At 43.2% G+C, this 19,260-nt stretch overlaps 1 protein-coding gene across 1 annotated transcript in view; it reads right to left on the reverse strand.

Annotated features, from left to right (window-relative positions):
• LOC139367792 (regulator of G-protein signaling 20-like) overlaps positions 1-19,260 on the reverse strand; it is a 112,339-nt gene that overhangs the window by 66,639 nt on the left and 26,440 nt on the right. Inside the window, exon 2 of the mRNA XM_071106126.1 lies at positions 7,868-7,981. Within this exon, the coding sequence (XP_070962227.1) occupies positions 7,868-7,882 (15 nt within the window). The 5' untranslated portion in view covers positions 7,883-7,981. The remainder of the gene's footprint in view (positions 1-7,867; positions 7,982-19,260) is intronic.

A 19,260-nucleotide genomic window follows, 5' to 3' on the forward strand; every position in this document is an offset into this window, starting at 1 on the left:
AAATCAGCATGTTTGTGCAACAGTATCTTCTTAACCAAAGAGGAATATGCAAAGCAAGACTACGCTAGCTACATGAAGTAGCTAAGAGAAAAGATGCAATGAAGCCAAAACTTTAATGGTCCCCTAGGAAACACTTATCAACACTTGATAACAATAACTCCTCCCTGGCATTTAATTTGTTGTCATCGCAAACACTGTATTCAAAATGCCCACTATTATATTCTACCTATAGAATTAGAGTAGTCATTCTATTTCCATGATTCCAACAGTTTTGCTCTAAATCACAAGTCATATTGCAATTGCAACATTTGGTTAAAAATATATATTTTATTTTAACTAGGCAAGTCAGTTAAGAACAAATTCTAATTTACAATGACAGCCTAGGAACAACAGGTTTTACCTGGTTAACTCCGAGATTCAATCTAGCAACCTTTTGGTTACTGGCCCAACGCTCTAACCACTAGGCTACCCCAAAAATAAGTCCTAGATTATTTGAGCATCCCTACGTGACAGTGTGGAAATGATCTCAATTGAACAGTGGTGTAAAGTACTTAAGTAAAAAATACTTTAAAGTACTACTTATTAAATAAAAATACTTTAAAGTACTACTTATTAAGTAAAAAATACTTTAAAGTACTACTTATTAAGTAAAAAATACTTTAAAGTACTACTTATTAAGTAAAAAATACTTTAAAGTACTACTTATTAAGTAAAAATACTTTAAAGTACTACTTATTAAGTAAAAATACTCATAAAGCACCCTGGGATCACTCACTCACACACACAGTTTTCTTGCTACCAGTACTTTACTATTTTTTTTATTTATTTTTGCCTGTTTTGACTTCACTACATTCCTAAAGAAAATACTATACTTTTTACTCCATACATTTTCCCTGACACCTAAAAGTACTCATTGCGTTTTGAATGCTTTTAGCAGGACAGGAAAATGGTCAAATTCACACACTTATCAAGAGAACATCCCTGGTCAACCTTACTGCCTCTGATCTGGTGGACTCACTACTGTTTGTAAATGATGTCTGAGTGTTGGAGTGTGCCCCTGGCTATCCGTAAATTACAAATAATAATAATAGATGGATCCATCTGGTTTGCTTAATATAAGGAATTTGAAATGATTTATACTTTTGATATTTAAGTACATTTTATCAATTACATTTACTTTTGAAACTTACGGATATTAAAAAACCAGATACTTTTAGACTTTTACTCAAGTAGTATTTTGCTGGGTGACTAACTTTTACTTGAGTAATTTTCTATTAAACATATCTTGACTTTCACTCAAGTCTGACAATTCGATACTTTTTCTACCACTGTAACTGAGTGCAGGAAATGCAGAAATGATTTTTTTAAAAGTGCTGAAATTGGTTTTGGTTGAATTGAACAGTATAAAACAATGAGAATGGAGGAAGACTCATTGAAATCACTCACGACTCATAAAACACCCCGGGATCACTCACTGCTCATAAAGCACCCCGGGATCACTCACTACTCATAGAGCACCCTGGGATCACTCACGACTCATAAAACACCCCGGGATCACTCACTGCTCATAAAGCACCCTGGGATCACTACTCACTACTCATAGAGCACCCTGGGATCACTCACGACTCATAAAACACCCCGGGATCACTCACTGCTCATAAATCACCCTGGGATCACTCACGACTCATAAAACACCCCTGGATTACTCACTACTTATAAAGCACCCTGGGATCACTCACTACTCATAAAACACCCCGGGATCACTCACGACTCATAAAGCACCCTGGGATCACTCACTACTCATAAAGCACCCTGGGATCACTCACGATTCATAAAACACCCTGGGATCACTCACTACTTATAAAGCACCCTGGGATCACTCACTACTCATAAAACACCCCGGGATCACTCACAACTCATAAAGCACCCTGGGATCACTCACAACTCATAAAGCACCCTGGGATCACTCACAACTCCTAAAACACCCTGGGATCACTCACTACTTATAAAGCACCCTGGGATCACTCACTACTCATAAAACACCCCGGGATCACTCACAACTCATAAAGCACCCTGGGATCACTCACAACTCATAAAGCACCCTGGGATCACTCACAACTCCTAAAACACCCCGGGATCACTCACAACTCATAAAGCACCCTGGGATCACTCACAACTCATAAAGCACCCTGGGATCACTCACAACTCCTAAAACACCCCGGGATCACTCACAACTCATAAAGCACCCTGGGATCACTCACAACTCATAAAGCACCCTGGGATCACTCACTACTCATAAAGAATCCTGGGATCACTCACTACTCATGAAACACCCCGGGATCACTCACTACTCATAAAGAACCCTGGGATCACTCACTACTCATAAAGCACCCCGGGATCACTCACTACTCATAAAGCACCCTGGGATCACTCACTACTCATGAAACACCCCGGGATCACTCACTACTCATAAAGCACCCTGGGATCACTCACTACTCATAAAGCACCCTGGGATCACTCACTACTTATAAAGCAAAAGTAGAACTTTAACTATTCAAAACCAAAAACACAGTCAAATACTGTCATACCGTCAATTTTAAAAATATATATATCTATATATATTTTGGCCATATCGCCCAGCCCTAGGAGTCACAAACAATAAGATGACATTCATTAGAGAGGAGAGAAACAGAATGCACACACACACACACACACACACACACACACATGCACACCCTAACTAACCCTGAATGGCTGCTTCCTTAGTGACCCTAACTAACCCTGAATGGCTACTTCCTCAGTGACCCTAACTAACCCTGCATGGCTGCTTCCTCAGTGACCTTAACTAACCCTGCATGGCTGCTTCCTCAGTGACCCTAACTAACCCTGCATGGCTGCTTCCTCAGTGACCTTAACTAACCCTGCATGGCTGCTTCCTCAGTGACCCTAACTAACCCTGCATGGCTAATTCCTCAGTTACCTTAACTAACCCTGCATGGCTGCTTCCTCAGTGACCCTAACTAACCCTGCATGGCTGCTTCCTCAGTGACCTTAACTAACCCTGCATGGCTTCTTCCTCAGTGACCCTAACTAACCCTGAATGCCTGCTCCCTCAGTGACCTTAACTAACCCTGAATGGCTGCTTCCTCAGTGACCCTAACTAACCCTGAATGGCTGACTCATTTACATTTAAGGAACAGGAACCATATAGTGATGATAATGATAGACCTAACTGTGTTCTGGTAGATGGAAAGGCTTTCCCAAAAAACCTTCTCTATTAAATGTTAACTACAAAGTAGCCGAAGCCTACCTGGTATCAGGATATCATTAGTATTTTTTACCAATCCAGTGGTGATATATTTATCAAACTCTGCAATTACATTTGTGTGCTAAAGAAACACACCAAACAAGTCACTTCCTGGTGCACACTTGGATTAAAGGGTATCTACACTAGAGGGCTTCTCGGATCCCAAAATTGAGATCCCAAACTAATTAGATCCTGACCAGATCCGGTGGTGGGGGGGGGGGGGATCAATATCCGATCAGATTTGGATTCGAGGTGTACCAGATCCAACCCAGAACATGTCTGAGTTGAGAGAGAGAATCGGATCCAAATTTGGGGTCAGGTCTGTATCTGACCCAAATGGATCCGAAAGATTGCTGATTTTGATTTGAAATGTGCATTTTCTGTTGTATCTAACATGAGTGATTTGTAGTCTTAGTATTTTCATAATGACATCCATATAGTTAGATAGAGAACATTATGAAGTCTTCAGAAATCTTTTCATTATATTCTGTTGACCAAATATTTGAGTAGGATGATAATCGAGTGCCAGGCAGAGAACAGTGAATAGTTCCGTCTATGACAACACTATAATAGGATGATAATCGAGTGCCAGACAGAGAGCAGTGAATAGTTCCGTCTATGACAACACTATAATAGGATGATAATCGAGTGCCAGGCAGAGAGCAGTGAATTGTTCCGTCTATGACAACACTATAATAGGATGATAATCGAGTGCCGGACAGAGAACAGTGAATAGTTCGTCTATGACAACACTATAATTAGACGTTTAATATTTTGAGGATTTTAGAGATCTGTTCATTGTGTTTCTCTTTAAGCGCATTTTGTTAGATTTAGAGATTATACTTTTTATGTGGTGATTTCAGGATGGTAAATAGTCAGCGAGTGCTGTATGTTAGACAGTGTTAAACGTATATTTTCTATTACTCAAGTCTAACTCATTATAATAGCCTAATATTTTTTGTTCTAAATTAAATGTAGATATATCCTTTAGGTCAACAGAAATTAGCCTATACATCTTGAGATTGGTTTTGGATGTGGATTGACAGACAAGTCATCCACACAACGGTTGTGTAGGCCCTACCGTCCAGATTGTTAATGAAAGATTCCTAATTGAAGAGAGAAATTGTCCTGATATTGTTTATACCTATCCATGCCTTACACAATCAATATTTCGTCAGCCTTTCGGCATTAGGCTACAATGTTTCTGCAGATAAACCTACGGATATATCAGACTACGGCACAGGCAGACACACACAACATGAGCAGGTTAATTTTGGTCAAAAAAAGGCCATTCATTAAAGACGATCAGAAATAATGTGTCGGTAACTCTGCAGTATAACTTATTTATGTTTGAACGAAAGCCATGAAACTAGCGCATGAATGAGTCATTCAACATTAGTTAATAAACTAGTTGTTTTTAAAATATAGAAAATACACAAATAAAATAGCAAAATAGGCTAACTAAATAGTCCAAGTCTAAACAAATATAAACGAAATACCTTAAATAAAGTAGTACGTTGAATAAATAAATATAAATAAAACAATGACATGAAATAGTTCTTAGATCTTGAACCTTTTCCCCATCCGTACATGGGGAAATGAGGTCCATAGAGACGATTTGACTGGTAGTTGTTTCACCCTGCACACTCTTTCATTCAGTTTCTTCTTCATATCCGGTTAGAACGATTCAATGTTCCAGAAACTCATTTAAATATAGCCTATCATTCTTTTCTACTATGCCGTCCTCCTCTCGCGCAACAAGTCGGCCTATAGCCCATTTCACCCGTCACGTCCGCAGTGACGGTTTTCATAAAGCAAATATACTGTTTTGTCATCAAATTATATTGACACATTTGTTTTGACGAAAGCCAAATGGTCAACACATCCAATCAGACCAAAAATGATTTTGGGAACGGGCAGAAAAAGTTAACATCAATCCACCGAGGCAAAAAAAATGACATTAGCGGAGTTTCATTCAATAGGACAAAAAAACTGCAAAGGAAGAGTTGAAAATAAGTAGAATGGAGGGACAGAGAGGTAATGTTTGGTGAAAAGGTAAGAAGGGACGATGCCAGCTATGTTGTGTTTGATTGTGAGGCTCTATACAAATTCGACAGTCACAAGACGGGACTTCAAATAGGCCTGATATGGGATGTCAAGGGATCTGTAGTCTGCTGTTTAGATGGGTTAAATGGAAACTGAAATCTGGACATTGACTAACCAGAATAACCTACTGTTTTTTTTTTGTGAACTCCAAAGTCCTCTGATAATAGTAGTCCCGTGCGAATCGACATCCATGTGTTTTGAGAGAAATGTCGTGAGTTTGACAGGTGTTGTTTGCTGTTTGAGCAAGATAACTATAACTGATTCGATAAATTGAACGAAGTTCTGCTCATTGCCTATATATTGAGGGTCTACATGTTCACCGTGAATGCTTTTTTTAATTCGTTGTTTTTTTTTTGCGAATGAATTGAACATCGCCAAATGTATAATTGAAAAAAGATATTGCGCCAATTTAATGCAACCCTCGCTGTTAACAGATGGCAAAGCAACAGCACACAACTGACGTCAACGTTCGGAACAAGTTCACTTTCTCATCCATGGCCTTAAAATGCATCTCAAGTGCAAGTTAATTGTTTAGCTGACACCTGAAGGCTGAGGGGCATTTAGGACGTACTGCGGATCGCCCAAAAAATATCCTAATGATTATGATCACACTTCTTCAATTCAGATATTATGGCGACACTACACCAAAAGATGGTTTGGTATGGTTTAGAAACTTCTGAACCAAGCTCGAGTTATCAGCGTAGCCTGTTATCTTCAGGACAGGCTGAAATATCTTCACACCCACACAGAAAAACAACTCCAGGCTTCCGTAATAACTGTCAATTTAAACACATTTAAAAAAAAATATATATATATAGGGAAGTACAGGGGGCAGTTTGGAGGGAAAAAAACTTTACCCGTTCGAATCGTCCTCTGTAATAACGGACATTCTGAGGTAATAAGTGCATAACCAAAGTTCTCCAGTAATACTAGTCCCGTGCGAATAGGGCTATAGCCTTTATTAATTAATAATAACTCCTGCAGAATGAAGTATTTCTTGCAGTAAAATTATACACTAAATGTAGGCTAAATTTGGACATGGGAACAGGAATGGAGAAATATGATTTATTTGTTTTTACGTATCTTGGAGAGAATGCAATGGGCAGTTAGATACGATCTGTAGAGGTGCCGTCTTCATCATGAAAACATAATGAAAGCAGATAGTACTTCAACCACATAAAATATGCATCGAACCTGAACTGAAATGTTATCAGAAAAACACATTTATGACATCATTCTGTTGAGCAATGGTTTGTTTCGTCTTCTAGGACAACATATAGTGACAGAAGAGAAGTTGCATGTTGACTAACAAATAGCCTTACAAAATGTGGAAAATTATATGCAGAAACATTTCTAAATGAGGCAAAACAAAATCCTGGGCACCCTGTCAAAAAAAAATCGTTCTGTATCAGGCTGCATCACATCTGGCCGTGATTGGGAGTCCCATAGGGCGGCGCACAATTGGCCCAGCGTCATCCGGGTTTGTCCGGGGAAGGCCGTCATTCTAAATAAGAATTCATTCTTAACTGACATGCCTAGTTAAATAAAAATTTCATAAATAACTACAAATGTAACTGTAGCCTATAGTGCATTTGCGGGTTAGGGTTGGGTGCGGTTCTCAGATTTTCACTATATCACATAAAAGTCAGCCGGTTATTAGCAATTGCTGGTGAACAAACAGCAGAACTAACCCTGACATGAACATCATGGTGTTACCACCAGTCATCACTTCAGGAGTGAAAACGTTTTTGTTCTGTAAAGTTGGTACACCAAGCACAACAGTAGATACAACACTCAGAGAACAGCACAACACTGAGAGAAAGACAGAGGCACACAAAGAGAGAGAGAGAGGGAGAGAGAGAGAGAGAGAGAGAGAGAGAGAGAGAGAGAGAGAGAGAGAGAGAGAGAGAGAGAGAGAGAGAGAGAGAGAGAGAGAGAGAGAGAGAGAGAGAGAGAGAGAGAGAGAGAGAGAGAGAGAGAGAGAGAGAGAGAAAGGGAGAGAGAGTGAAAGAGAGAGTGGGAGAGAGAGTGAGAGAGAGTGAGAGTGTGAGAGTGTGTGAGAGAGAGAGAGAGAGAGAGAGAGAGAGAGAGAGAGAGATAGAGAATTGAAAAAGAGAGAGAGAATTGAAAAAGAGAGAGAGAGAGAATTGAAAAAGAGAGAGAGAGTGAGAGAATTGAAAGAGAGAGAGAGAGAATTGAAAAAGAGAGAGAGAGAGATAATTGAAAGAGAGAGAGAGAGAGAGAGATAATTGAAAGAGAGAGAGAGAGAGAGACAGAGAGAGAGAGAGAGAGAGACAGAGAGAGAGAGAGAGAGACAGAGAGAGAGAGAGAGAGAGAGACAGAGAGAGAGAGAGAGAGATAATTGAAAAAGAGAGAGAGAGAGAGATAATTGAAAAAGAGAGAGAGAGAGAGAGAGAGAGAGAGAGAGAGAGGATTGAATTAAGGTTAAGTTACCAGTATGTCCATCATGGCTTGACAGCTCTTGGCAGCCTATTGGTCTTCTAATCCTCAGCGATGTTAACAGCCTCGGAACATGCATGTCATCCCCTCTTTGGCCACGGACCTCTCCTTCACACACACACACACACACACACACACACACACACACACACACACACACACACACACACACGTAAACAGAGGAAGAGAGAGAAAAAGGAACACGTGGATAAGTGGATAAGAGGGATGTTTATACTGCATATTACTGTCTTATAAACAGCCATGTTTATACTGCATATTACTGTCTTATAAACAGCCATGTTTATACTGCATATAACTGTCTTATAAACAGCCATGTTTATACTGCATATTACTGTCTTATAAACAGCCATGTTTATACTGCATATAACTGTCTTACAAACAGCCATGTTTATAAGGGGTTTGGGTTAGAGATTTAGAGGGTTGGGTTAGAGGGTTGGGTTAGAGGGTTGGAGGGTTGGGTTAGAGGGTTAGAGGGTTGGGTTAGAGGGTTAGAGGGTTAGAGGGTTAGGGGGTTGGGTTAGAGGGTTGGATGGTTAGAGGGTTGCGTTAGAGGGTTGGGTTAGAGGGTTGGAGGGTTGGGTTAGAGGGTTAGAGGGTTGGGTTAGAGGGTTGGAGGGTTGGGTTAGAGGGTTGGAGGGTTGGGTTAGAGGGTTGGGTTATGGGGTTGGAGGGTTGGGTTAGAGGGTTGGAGGGTTGGGTTAGAGGGTTAGGTTAGAGGGTTGGGTTAGAGGGTTGGGATAGAGGGTTTAGGGGGTTGGGTTAGAGGGTTAGGGGTTAGAGGGTTAGAGGATTAGAGGGTTAGGGGGTTGGGTTAGAGGGTTGGGTTAGAGGGTTGGATGGTTGGGTTAGAGGGTTGGGTTAGAGGGTTGGAGGGTTGGGTTAGAGGGTTGGGATAGAGGGTTTAGGGGGTTGGGTTAGAGGGTTAGGGGGTTGGGTTAGAGGGTTAGGGGGTTGGGTTAGAGGGTTGGGTTAGAGGGTTAGGGGGTTGGGTTAGAGGGTTGGGATAGAGGGTTTAGGGGGTTGGGTTAGAGGGTTGGGTTAGAGGGTTGGGTTATGGGGTTGGAGGGTTGGGTTAGAGGGTTGGAGGGTTGGGTTAGAGGGTTAGGTTAGAGGGTTGGGTTAGAGGGTTGGGATAGAGGGTTTAGGGGGTTGGGTTAGAGGGTTAGGGGTTAGAGGGTTAGAGGATTAGAGGGTTAGGGGGTTGGGTTAGAGGGTTGGGTTAGAGGGTTGGATGGTTGGGTTAGAGGGTTGGGTTAGAGGGTTGGAGGGTTGGGTTAGAGGGTTGGGATAGAGGGTTTAGGGGGTTGGGTTAGAGGGTTAGGGGGTTGGGTTAGAGGGTTAGGGGGTTGGGTTAGAGGGTTGGGTTAGAGGGTTAGGGGGTTGGGTTAGAGGGTTGGGATAGAGGGTTTAGGGGGTTGGGTTAGAGGGTTAGGGGGTTGGGTTAGAGGGTTAGGGGGTTGGGTTAGAGGGTTGGGGGGTTGGGCTAGAGGGTTAGGGGGTTGGGTTAGAGGGTTAGGGGGTTGGGTTAGGGGGTTGGGTTAGAGGGTTAGAGGGTTGGGTTAGAGGTTTGGGTTAGAGGGTTGGATGGTTGGGTTAGAGGGTTAGGTTAGAGGGTTGGGTTAGAGGGTTGGGTTAGAGGGTTTAGAGGGTTGGAGGTTTGGGTTAGGGGGTTGGGTTAGAGGGTTGGGGGGTTGGGTTAGAGGGTTGGGTTAGAGGGTTTGGTTAGAGGGTTGGAGGGTTGGGTTAGAGGGTTAGAGGTGTGGGTTAGAGGGTTAGGGGGTTGGGTTAGAGGGTTAGGGGGTTGGGTTAGAGGGTTAGAGGGTTGGGTTAGAGGGTTGGGTTAGAGGGTTGGATGGATGGGTTAGAGGGCTGAGTTAGAGGGTTGGGTTAGAGGGTTGGGTTAGAGAGTTTGGTTAGAGGGTTGGGGGGTTGGGTTAGAGGGTTGGGTTAGAGGGTTGGGGGGTTGGGTTAGAGGGTTGGGTTAGAGGGTTGGGGGGTTGGGTTAGAGGGTTAGGTTAGAGGGTTGGGTTAGAGGGTTGGGTTAGAGGGTTGGATGGTTGGGTTAGAGGGTTGGATGGTTGGGTTAGAGGGTTAGGGGATTGGGTTAGAGGGTTAGGGGGTTGGGCTAGAGGGATGGGTTAGAGGGTTGGAGGGTTGGGTTAGAGGGTTGGGCTAGAGGGTTGGGGGGTTGGGTTAGAGGGTTAGAGGGTTGGGTTAGAGGGTTGGGCTAGAGGGTTGGGCTAGAGGGTTGGGTTAGAGGGTTGGGCTAGAGGGTTGGGTTAGAGGGTTGGGTTAGAGGGTTGGGTTAGAGGGTTGGGCTAGAGGGTTGGAGTAATTGAGTAAGACCTTTAAACAGGTCAACATTCACAAGGCTGCGGGGAGGATGTGTACTGCGAGCATGCGCTGACCAACTGGCAAGTGTCTTCACTGACATTTTTAACCTGTCCCTGTCTGAGTCTGTAATACCAACATAGTCCCTGTGCCCAAGAACTCTAAAGTAACCTGCCTAAATGACCACCGACCTGTAGCACTCACGTCTGTAGCCATGAAGTGCTTTGAAAGGCTGGCCATGGCTCACATCAACACCATCATCCCAGAAACCCTAGACCCACTCCAATTTGCATACCGCCCAAACAGATCCACAGTTGACGTAATCTCACTCCACACTGCCCTTTCTCACCTGGACAAAAGGAACAGCTATGTGAGAATGCTGTTCATTGACTACAGCTCAGGGTTCAACACCATGGTGACCTCAAAGCTCATCACTAAGCTAAGGACCCTGGGACTAAACACCTTCCTCTGCAACTGGATCCTGGACTTCTGGCTGGCCCCCAGGTGGTAAGGGTAGGTAACAACACATCCACTAAGGGGTGCATGCTCAGTCCCCTCCTGTACTCCCTGTTTACTTGTGACTGCACGGCCAGGCACGACTCCAACACCATCATTAAGTTTTCCGATCACCGACAACGATGAGTCAGCCTATAAGGAGGTCAGAGACCTGGCCGTGTGGTGCCAGGACAACAACCTCTCCCTCAACGTGATCAAGACAAAATAGATGATTGTGGACTACGGAAAAAAGGAGGACCGACCATGCCACCTGTCTCATCGACGGGGCAGTAGTAGAGCAGGTTGAGAGCTTCAAGTTCCTTGGTGTCCATTAGGAAAATGTGGCGCCGAACGACCTTTAAAAAAAAAAAACATTTACCGGACCCATATGGATAGAGTGCATGACCTGATTAGGGTCGTCCACCCACGTTGCTCCGAATGACAGAACATCACATTTAGATATGACGGTAATTCATCTGAACATAACATGTAACTCGAGGATGCAAACGGCGTGCGGTCCTTCTTACCGAATTCTTATGCGCACTTTGACGATGTTAGATTGAAATAGGCTATTTAAATGTGTCAGTCAATCTACTATCTCCCATAGTACACACGTTGACCTATTCTATTGGTAGGCTTGTCGTTCTGTACGAGAAAGAAATAGCCTATCCCAAACAAGACTCTGGTACAGTTGTGGGAAGATAGATCCCCCCCCAGTCATACAACCAGAAGCCTAGGCAACAGAAACAAAAAACAACTTTAAAAGCAATCAGGCTGATGCAACAGATCAGAACGTCTAGATTTAAAATGTCGATAAAGTATTATTTCTTCACATTTGAAGTATAGCAATGCACACAAGGCAGTAGGCTACATATGAACGCTCGTTCCATAATACAATTATCGAGAAACTACTGTTGTAAAAAGCGCACTCAAATACAATGCAATACAATTCATGTGAGAGACAAGAGGCGAAACCATGGCTGGGCCAGGTCGGGCAGAGACCCCAAATACTGCCATGTTTAACACCGTTACACCCAAACTGAACTTCCGGCGCCGACAGAGATGGCCGCCTCGCTTCGCGTTCCTAGGAAACTATGAAGATTTTTGTTTTTTTACGTGTTATTTCTTACATTAGTACCCCAGGTCATCTTAGGTTTCATTACATACAGTCGAGAAGAACTACTGAATATAAGATCAGCGTCAACTCACCATCAGTACGACCAAGAATATGTTTTTCGCGACGCGGACCCTGTGTTCTGCCTTACAAACAGGACAACGGAGTGGATCCTATGCAGCGACCCAAAAAAACGACTCCGAAAGAGAGGGAAACGAGGCAGACTCCGGAGACGGGCACACCGTGCACCACTCCCTAGCATTCTTCTTGCCAATGTCCAGTCTCTTGACAACAAGGTTGATGAAATCCGAGCAAGGGTAGCATTCCAGAGGGACATCAGAGACTGTAACGTCCTTTGCTTCACTGAAACATGGCTCACTGGAGAGACTCTATCCGAAGCGGTGCAGCCAACGGGTTTCTCCACGCATCGCGCTGACAGAAACAAACATCTTTCTGGTAAGAAGAGGGGCGGGGGCGTATGCCTCATGGCCAACGTGACATGGTGTGATGAAAGAAACATACAGGAACTCAAATCCTTCTGTTCACCTGATTTAGAATTCCTCACAATCAAATGTAGACCGCATTATCTACCAAGAGAATTCTCTTCGATTATAATCACAGCCGTATATATCCCCCCCCAAGCAGACACATCGATGGCTCTGAACAAACTTTATTTAACTCTCTGCAAACTGGAAACGATTTATCCGGAGGCTGCATTCATTGTAGCTGGGGATTTTAACAAGGCTAATCTGAAAACAAGACTCCCTAAATTTTATCAGCATATCGATTGCGCAACCAGGGGTGGAAAGACCTTGGATCATTGTTACTCTAACTTCCGCGACGCATATAAGGCCCTGCCCCGCCCCCCTTTCGGAAAAGCTGACCACGACTCCATTTTGTTGATCCCTGCCTACAGACAGAAACTAAAACAAGAGGCTCCCACGCTGAGGTCTGTCCAACGCTGGTCCGACCAAGCTGACTCCACACTCCAAGACTGCTTCCATCACGTGGACTGGGAGATGTTTCGTATTGCGTCAGATAACAACATTGACGAATACGCTGATTCGGTGTGCGAGTTCATTAGAACGTGCGTTGAAGATGTCGTTCCCATAGCAACGATTAAAACATTCCCTAACCAGAAACCGTGGATTGATGGCAGCATTCGTGTGAAATTGAAAGCGCGAACCACTGCTTTTAATCAGGGCAAGGTGTCTGGTAACATGACCGAATACAAACAGTGCAGCTATTCCCTCCGCAAGGCTATCAAACAAGCTAAGCACCAGTACAGAGACAAAGTAGAATCTCAATTCAACGGCTCAGACACAAGAGGCATGTGGCAGGGTCTACAGTCAATCACGGACTACAGGAAGAAATCCAGCCCAGTCACGGACCAGGATGTCTTGCTCCCAGGCAGACTAAATAACTTTTTTGCCCGCTTTGAGGACAATACAGTGCCACTGACACGGCCTGCAACGAAAACATGCGGTCTCTCCTTCACTGCAGCCGAGGTGAGTAAGACATTTAAACGTGTTAACCCTCGCAAGGCTGCAGGCCCAGACGGCATCCCCAGCCGCGCCCTCAGAGCATGCGCAGACCAGCTGGCCGGTGTGTTTACGGACATATTCAATCAATCCCTATACCAGTCTGCTGTTCCCACATGCTTCAAGAGGGCGACCATTGTTCCTGTTCCCAAGAAAGCTAAGGTAACTGAGCTAAACGACTACCGCCCCGTAGCACTCACATCCGTCATCATGAAGTGCTTTGAGAGACTAGTCAAGGACCATATCACCTCCACCCTACCTGACACCCTAGACCCACTCCAATTTGCTTACCGCCCAAATAGGTCCACAGACGATGCAATCTCAACCACACTGCACACTGCCCTAACCCATCTGGACAAGAGGAATACCTATGTGAGAATGCTGTTCATCGACTACAGCTCGGCATTCAACACCATAGTACCCTCCAAGCTCGTCATCAAGCTCGAGACCCTGGGTCTCGACCCCGCCCTGTGCAACTGGGTACTGGACTTCCTGACGGGCCGCCCCCAGGTGGTGAGGGTAGGCAACAACATCTCCTCCCCGCTGATCCTCAACACTGGGGCCCCACAAGGGTGCGTTCTGAGCCCTCTCCTGTACTCCCTGTTCACCCACGACTGCGTGGCCACGCACGCCTCCAACTCAATCATCAAGTTTGCGGACGACACAACAGTGGTAGGCTTGATTACCAACAACGACGAGACGGCCTACAGGGAGGAGGTGAGGGCCCTCGGAGTGTGGTGTCAGGAAAATAACCTCACACTCAACGTCAACAAAACTAAGGAGATGATTGTGGACTTCAGGAAACAGCAGAGGGAACACCCCCCTATCCACATCGATGGAACAGTAGTGGAGAGGGTAGCAAGTTTTAAGTTCCTCGGCATACACATCACAGACAAACTGAATTGGTCCACTCACACAGACAGCATCGTGAAGAAGGCGCAGCAGCGCCTCTTCAACCTCAGGAGGCTGAAGAAATTTGGCTTGTCACCAAAAGCACTCACAAACTTCTACAGATGCACAATCGAGAGCATCCTGGCGGGCTGTATCACCGCCTGGTACGGCAACTGCTCCGGCCACAACTGTAAGGCTCTCCAGAGGGTAGTGAGGTCTGCACAACGCATCACCGGGGGCAAACTACCTGCCCTCCAGGACACCTACACCACCCGATGTCACAGGAAGGCCATAAAGATCATCAAGGACATCAACCACCCGAGCCACTGCCTGTTCACCCCGCTATCATCCAGAAGGCGAGGTCAGTACAGGTGCATCAAAGCTGGGACCGAGAGACTGAAAAACAGCTTCTATCTCAAGGCCATCAGACTGTTAAACAGCCACCACTAACACTGAGTGGCTGCTGCCAACACACTGACACTGACTCAACTCCAGCCACTTTAATAATGGGAATTGATGGGAAATGATGTAAATATATCACTAGCCACTTTAAACAATGCTACCTTATATAATGTTACTTACCCTACATTATTCATCTCATATGCATACGTATATACTGTACTCTATATCATTGACTGTATCCTTATGTAATACATGTATCACTAGCCACTTTAAACTATGCCACTTTGTTTACATACTCATCTCATTTGTACATACTGTACTCGATACCATCTACTGTATCTTGCCTATGCTGCTCTGTACCATCACTCATTCATATATCCTTATGTACATATTCTTTATCCCCTTACACTGTGTACAAGACAGTCGTTTTGGAATTGTTAGTTAGATTACTCGTTATTACTGCATTGTCGGAATTAGAAGCACAAGCATTTCGCTACACTCGCATTAACATCTGCTAACCATGTGTATGTGACAAATAAAATTTGATTTGATTTGATTTTAAAACTGGATAACAAAAATAACTAAATAACTTGTATTTGTTGTTTGTATTGTCTCCGGACTAATCAGAAATGTAAAAAAATAAAAAATAAAAATGCAGTAGGATGTTCCAGGAATCTAATTGGTTAAATGGTACCACATTTTAGCGGTGTATTTGATCTGTGCATGTGCCAGCACCAGCTGAGGGAGCCTCCTTTTTAGCGCGAGTGAAGGGAGTTGGGAACAATTTGATGTATGTGTTTTAGAAGTAGTTTTCACATACAATATTTATATGTCCGAAGTCAGACACAAGTATGCTTCCTCCAAAAAAATAAAATGGTCGCTGTGGTAGAACGTTTATTTAGATGGTCTACATTTATCAGAATAACATCAGGTAACCTGATTTCAGATGCTGTAAACAGTTACTCGTGTCGTCGTCCATGGAAACAGGATTATACGTGAAATCGTTCTTCCTGCAAAGCATGAAAACGTTTTTAATCAAACGATTGTATTAATCTGACTATTTAAACCACAATAAATCGCATTACTGTGTACATGTAATCGTCCTCAATGTGAACTACCCACTACGATATTAAACTATGCATGGTGATTTCATGCCTGCCTTGGTAGGCCAGGTTTATGTTTGTCAATTTAAAGTGAGCTATTGTTTTCATACCCGCCGTTGTATTACAGTATGTATATATTTTTACGCCCGAATGCCTCCAGTAGAGTTTCCTTATTCAAAGTGAGCTATTCATGTAAATACCGCCATACCGTTTAATATACAGGCCTAAAGAGTTCGTATGTGGCTGTTTTCATATGGCAAAAAAAAAGTGTGCACTTTTGGACTTAATGAAAACACTTTCATGACTTCCTATTCTTCCTTGCTTCTTTGCGCCCTAAACTGTTTGCGCACATTCCAATTCAGTCCAGAGCAAGGTGTCCGTCCGGCCGATGCGCTGACCATGATGAATCCACCCAAAGCCTCCTTTGAGTGGGAGTGTTCGATCCGATCTTTATGTGTGTTCGATCCGATCCCGTTTATGCCACGAGGTTGGACTGTCGGGACTGAACACTTCATCCATTATCCGTATCTTGTGACTGTATCATTTTTCAAAATTGTATCAATTTTATTGTCTGCTGCTGAAGAATCTCTCTCTCTCTCTCTGACTATGTAGGTGATAGACATGCGCACTTGCACTGCCTATTTGACAATAATAACGGCTTATTTGTCAAGGGAGATTCGTTGTGTTTTTTGGGGTCACATTTATCCTTTGTTATGTGTTAATTTATGCAATATGATTGCACACATTTTCACTTAATATGTCGGGCAGTGGTGTAGTGGAGGTTATACCCACTTTGTTTAGTATACTGACTTGTTAATCCCCACCGATGCATAACACAGTAGTGTAGTGGAGGTATACGCCGTATCAATTATGTAGTGCATATAGATAAATTATGTACAAAGTAGCCTACAAAACACAAATCACGTGAAATATTTGGCAATATGGGTTTGAAAAGTGCGAGTATGAAACCATAGCCCCACCGTAGGTAATGCAGCTCGGCCGGCGCTAGCTGTGCCCGAGAAAGTAGGATCAAAGAATTTATCACCGGACAGCTCCGCACTCCGCTCAGTTCCCTGACATCTGATATTCGCAAAGACAACAGTATATTTATACACGTCTCATGAATTCCACAGTTTAGCCTAAAAAAAATATAAAGTGTTTTATTGTCACATACACCGGATAGGTGCTGTGAAATATGTTGCTCTACCAGGTCAGCCACGGTAGTGCAGCACGCACGCGGTTAATTAGGGTTAAAAGTGCTTTGGTCAAGGACCCTTCGATGGAGTTTTCACCTCGACAGCTCGGGTATTCAAACCAGTGACCTTTCAGCTATTGACCCAAAGTTCTAATCGCTCCGCTACCTGCCGCCCAGAAGAGCTTTAGGGACAGGTTATGAGTGGCTATGAGGGACAGGCGATCATCATTCCCCCTGTAGACGACATAGCCTAGGCCTACATAAATCATGTGGCAAAGCCTACAGCCTAGGAAAATTATACATGAAAAGTATATTAGGGTAGAAATACGGTATGTGGACACCATGGTGTATGGAATATAACGTAGGCACAATGCAGAGAATGAATCAGCAGCGACTAGTGTCCAAGCCTTCAGCTGCTGTGGAGTGTAGCAACTCTTCGAGTATCCCGTTCACATGTTAACGCACCACAACACCACAACTAGCATAGGATGCTAATATGACTAGGATTGTGCCTTTAGCTTCTGGACAATGAAAGAAAGTTGAAAACCAATAGAACATGTATGAAATGGCTAGCTAGTTAGCGGGGTGTGGGCGCTAATAGCGTTTCAATCAGTGACGTCACTCGCTCTGAGACTTGAAGTAGTTGTTTCCCTTGCTCAGCAAGGGTCGCGGCTTTTGTCGAGCGATAGCTAACTGATGCTTCGTGAGTGTCAGTTGTTGATGTGTGCAGAGGGTTTCTGGTTCGAGCCCAGGTAGGGGCGAAAGCAAAACTGTCACACAAGGTAAGACATGCCTCATAATGAAGTAAAGCATTCAGGTTTAAATAAATTAAGTATTTGTTTTCAAAAGGCAAAACTGTCTCCAGCTCGTTGCAAAGTGATGTGTGACACGCTGAAAAAACTGCCTACCGTTCCCTATGTGCAGTTGAATGGCGAATGGGAAGCAAACTTCAATTACCAGTTGAGAAATAAAAATAGTAGTCCTTTTTTTAAAATCGTGGCCATCAAAACAGTTTTTAACATGCGATTGAATTTAGAAGAGTAATGATTGGGCTTCTAAAAATCCCGTTTCGCTTTCAACGAATGAGCTGTTTGAGAAGCTGTAGCAGCAACTCTCGTACGACGTCTGACAGTTTTCTGCTCACAGGCTCCGTATATGTCAGCTGAGCGCGTGTGATAAACATGATGACTAACAAAAATAAACATGCGTCAATTTAATTCCACTGAATTATGCAAATGATCCTATAGATTGATAAGCATAACGGTCATTAGGTATTTCCATCAATGAATATGTAAAAAGCATTATCTTCATGAATGGGATTTTTTTTTCTTCTTATCACATTCAACTTGTCAGCTATAGTTTTCATTTAAAAAATAATAATTCTAAGCTAGAGTCCTACACCGGATCGGTTGACCCATCAAAAAATATCAGCTGGTGGGTGGAATGAAAAAAATGCTTCTAACCCGCGGGTCGGTTCGCAGTCGGAAATGTTTTTAAAATCAAGGTAATATTTTTTTGTTTACAAACACAGGAGCTTGTTGTGTTGAATTGTGGTGCAAATAACATTATCAGTAACTATCAGTTTTTTTTGCGGTGTACTTTTTTGTGTCCAGTGACTAATGTATCTGTGAATGAGGAGGAATAATAATGACGGTTTATGCCCTGCTATTGTTTTAATTTGGATTTTATTTTTGTACCACAAAAATGTGATTTAATCAAAGGCCAATGTTTACTTTTTTTTTTTAAATTGGGGCAGTCTATTATAAATCAGTCTGGCAGTACTTTTGACAGTATTTCAATCTTCATTGATTATGTTACTTTTCTCCCAGTCTGATTTAGTGCCTGGTTTTGTCCACTCTGTTCTAATGAGTGTTGTGTGCCTTGTGGGTAATTCAGAGGGAAACACAGTCTTTATCATTCAGTGATGGGGGTCATAATATTTTATAGTTCACACAGTTCAAAAAGATAGAGGCACATTTGTAGGAAGAAAACAGAATCTGCTTTGTTTAATACAACCGTATCTAGAGGCTACCTGAGGTTACTGACGTAATCCTGGTTATTTCAATCAACCTCATATATAAAAAAATAAAAAAATTGTAGTTGAGATTTTCTCCCCTGACTTCATTTTCAAAATCAGGTGACCCCTCATGGGGTCGGGACCCCTAGTTTGGGAAACAGTGCATTCGGCTACGAGGTGTCGCCTGAATAGCTGATCACAGACTCCTTTTTCCACTTAAAATTAACTAGGCAACTTTTCAGTTCGCTAGTCAGATAAAAAAATAGCTGAGCCTTCC

This window comes from Oncorhynchus clarkii, chromosome 16 (genome assembly GCF_045791955.1).
Source record: "Oncorhynchus clarkii lewisi isolate Uvic-CL-2024 chromosome 16, UVic_Ocla_1.0, whole genome shotgun sequence".
Classification (NCBI taxonomy): Eukaryota; Metazoa; Chordata; class Actinopteri; order Salmoniformes; family Salmonidae; genus Oncorhynchus; species Oncorhynchus clarkii.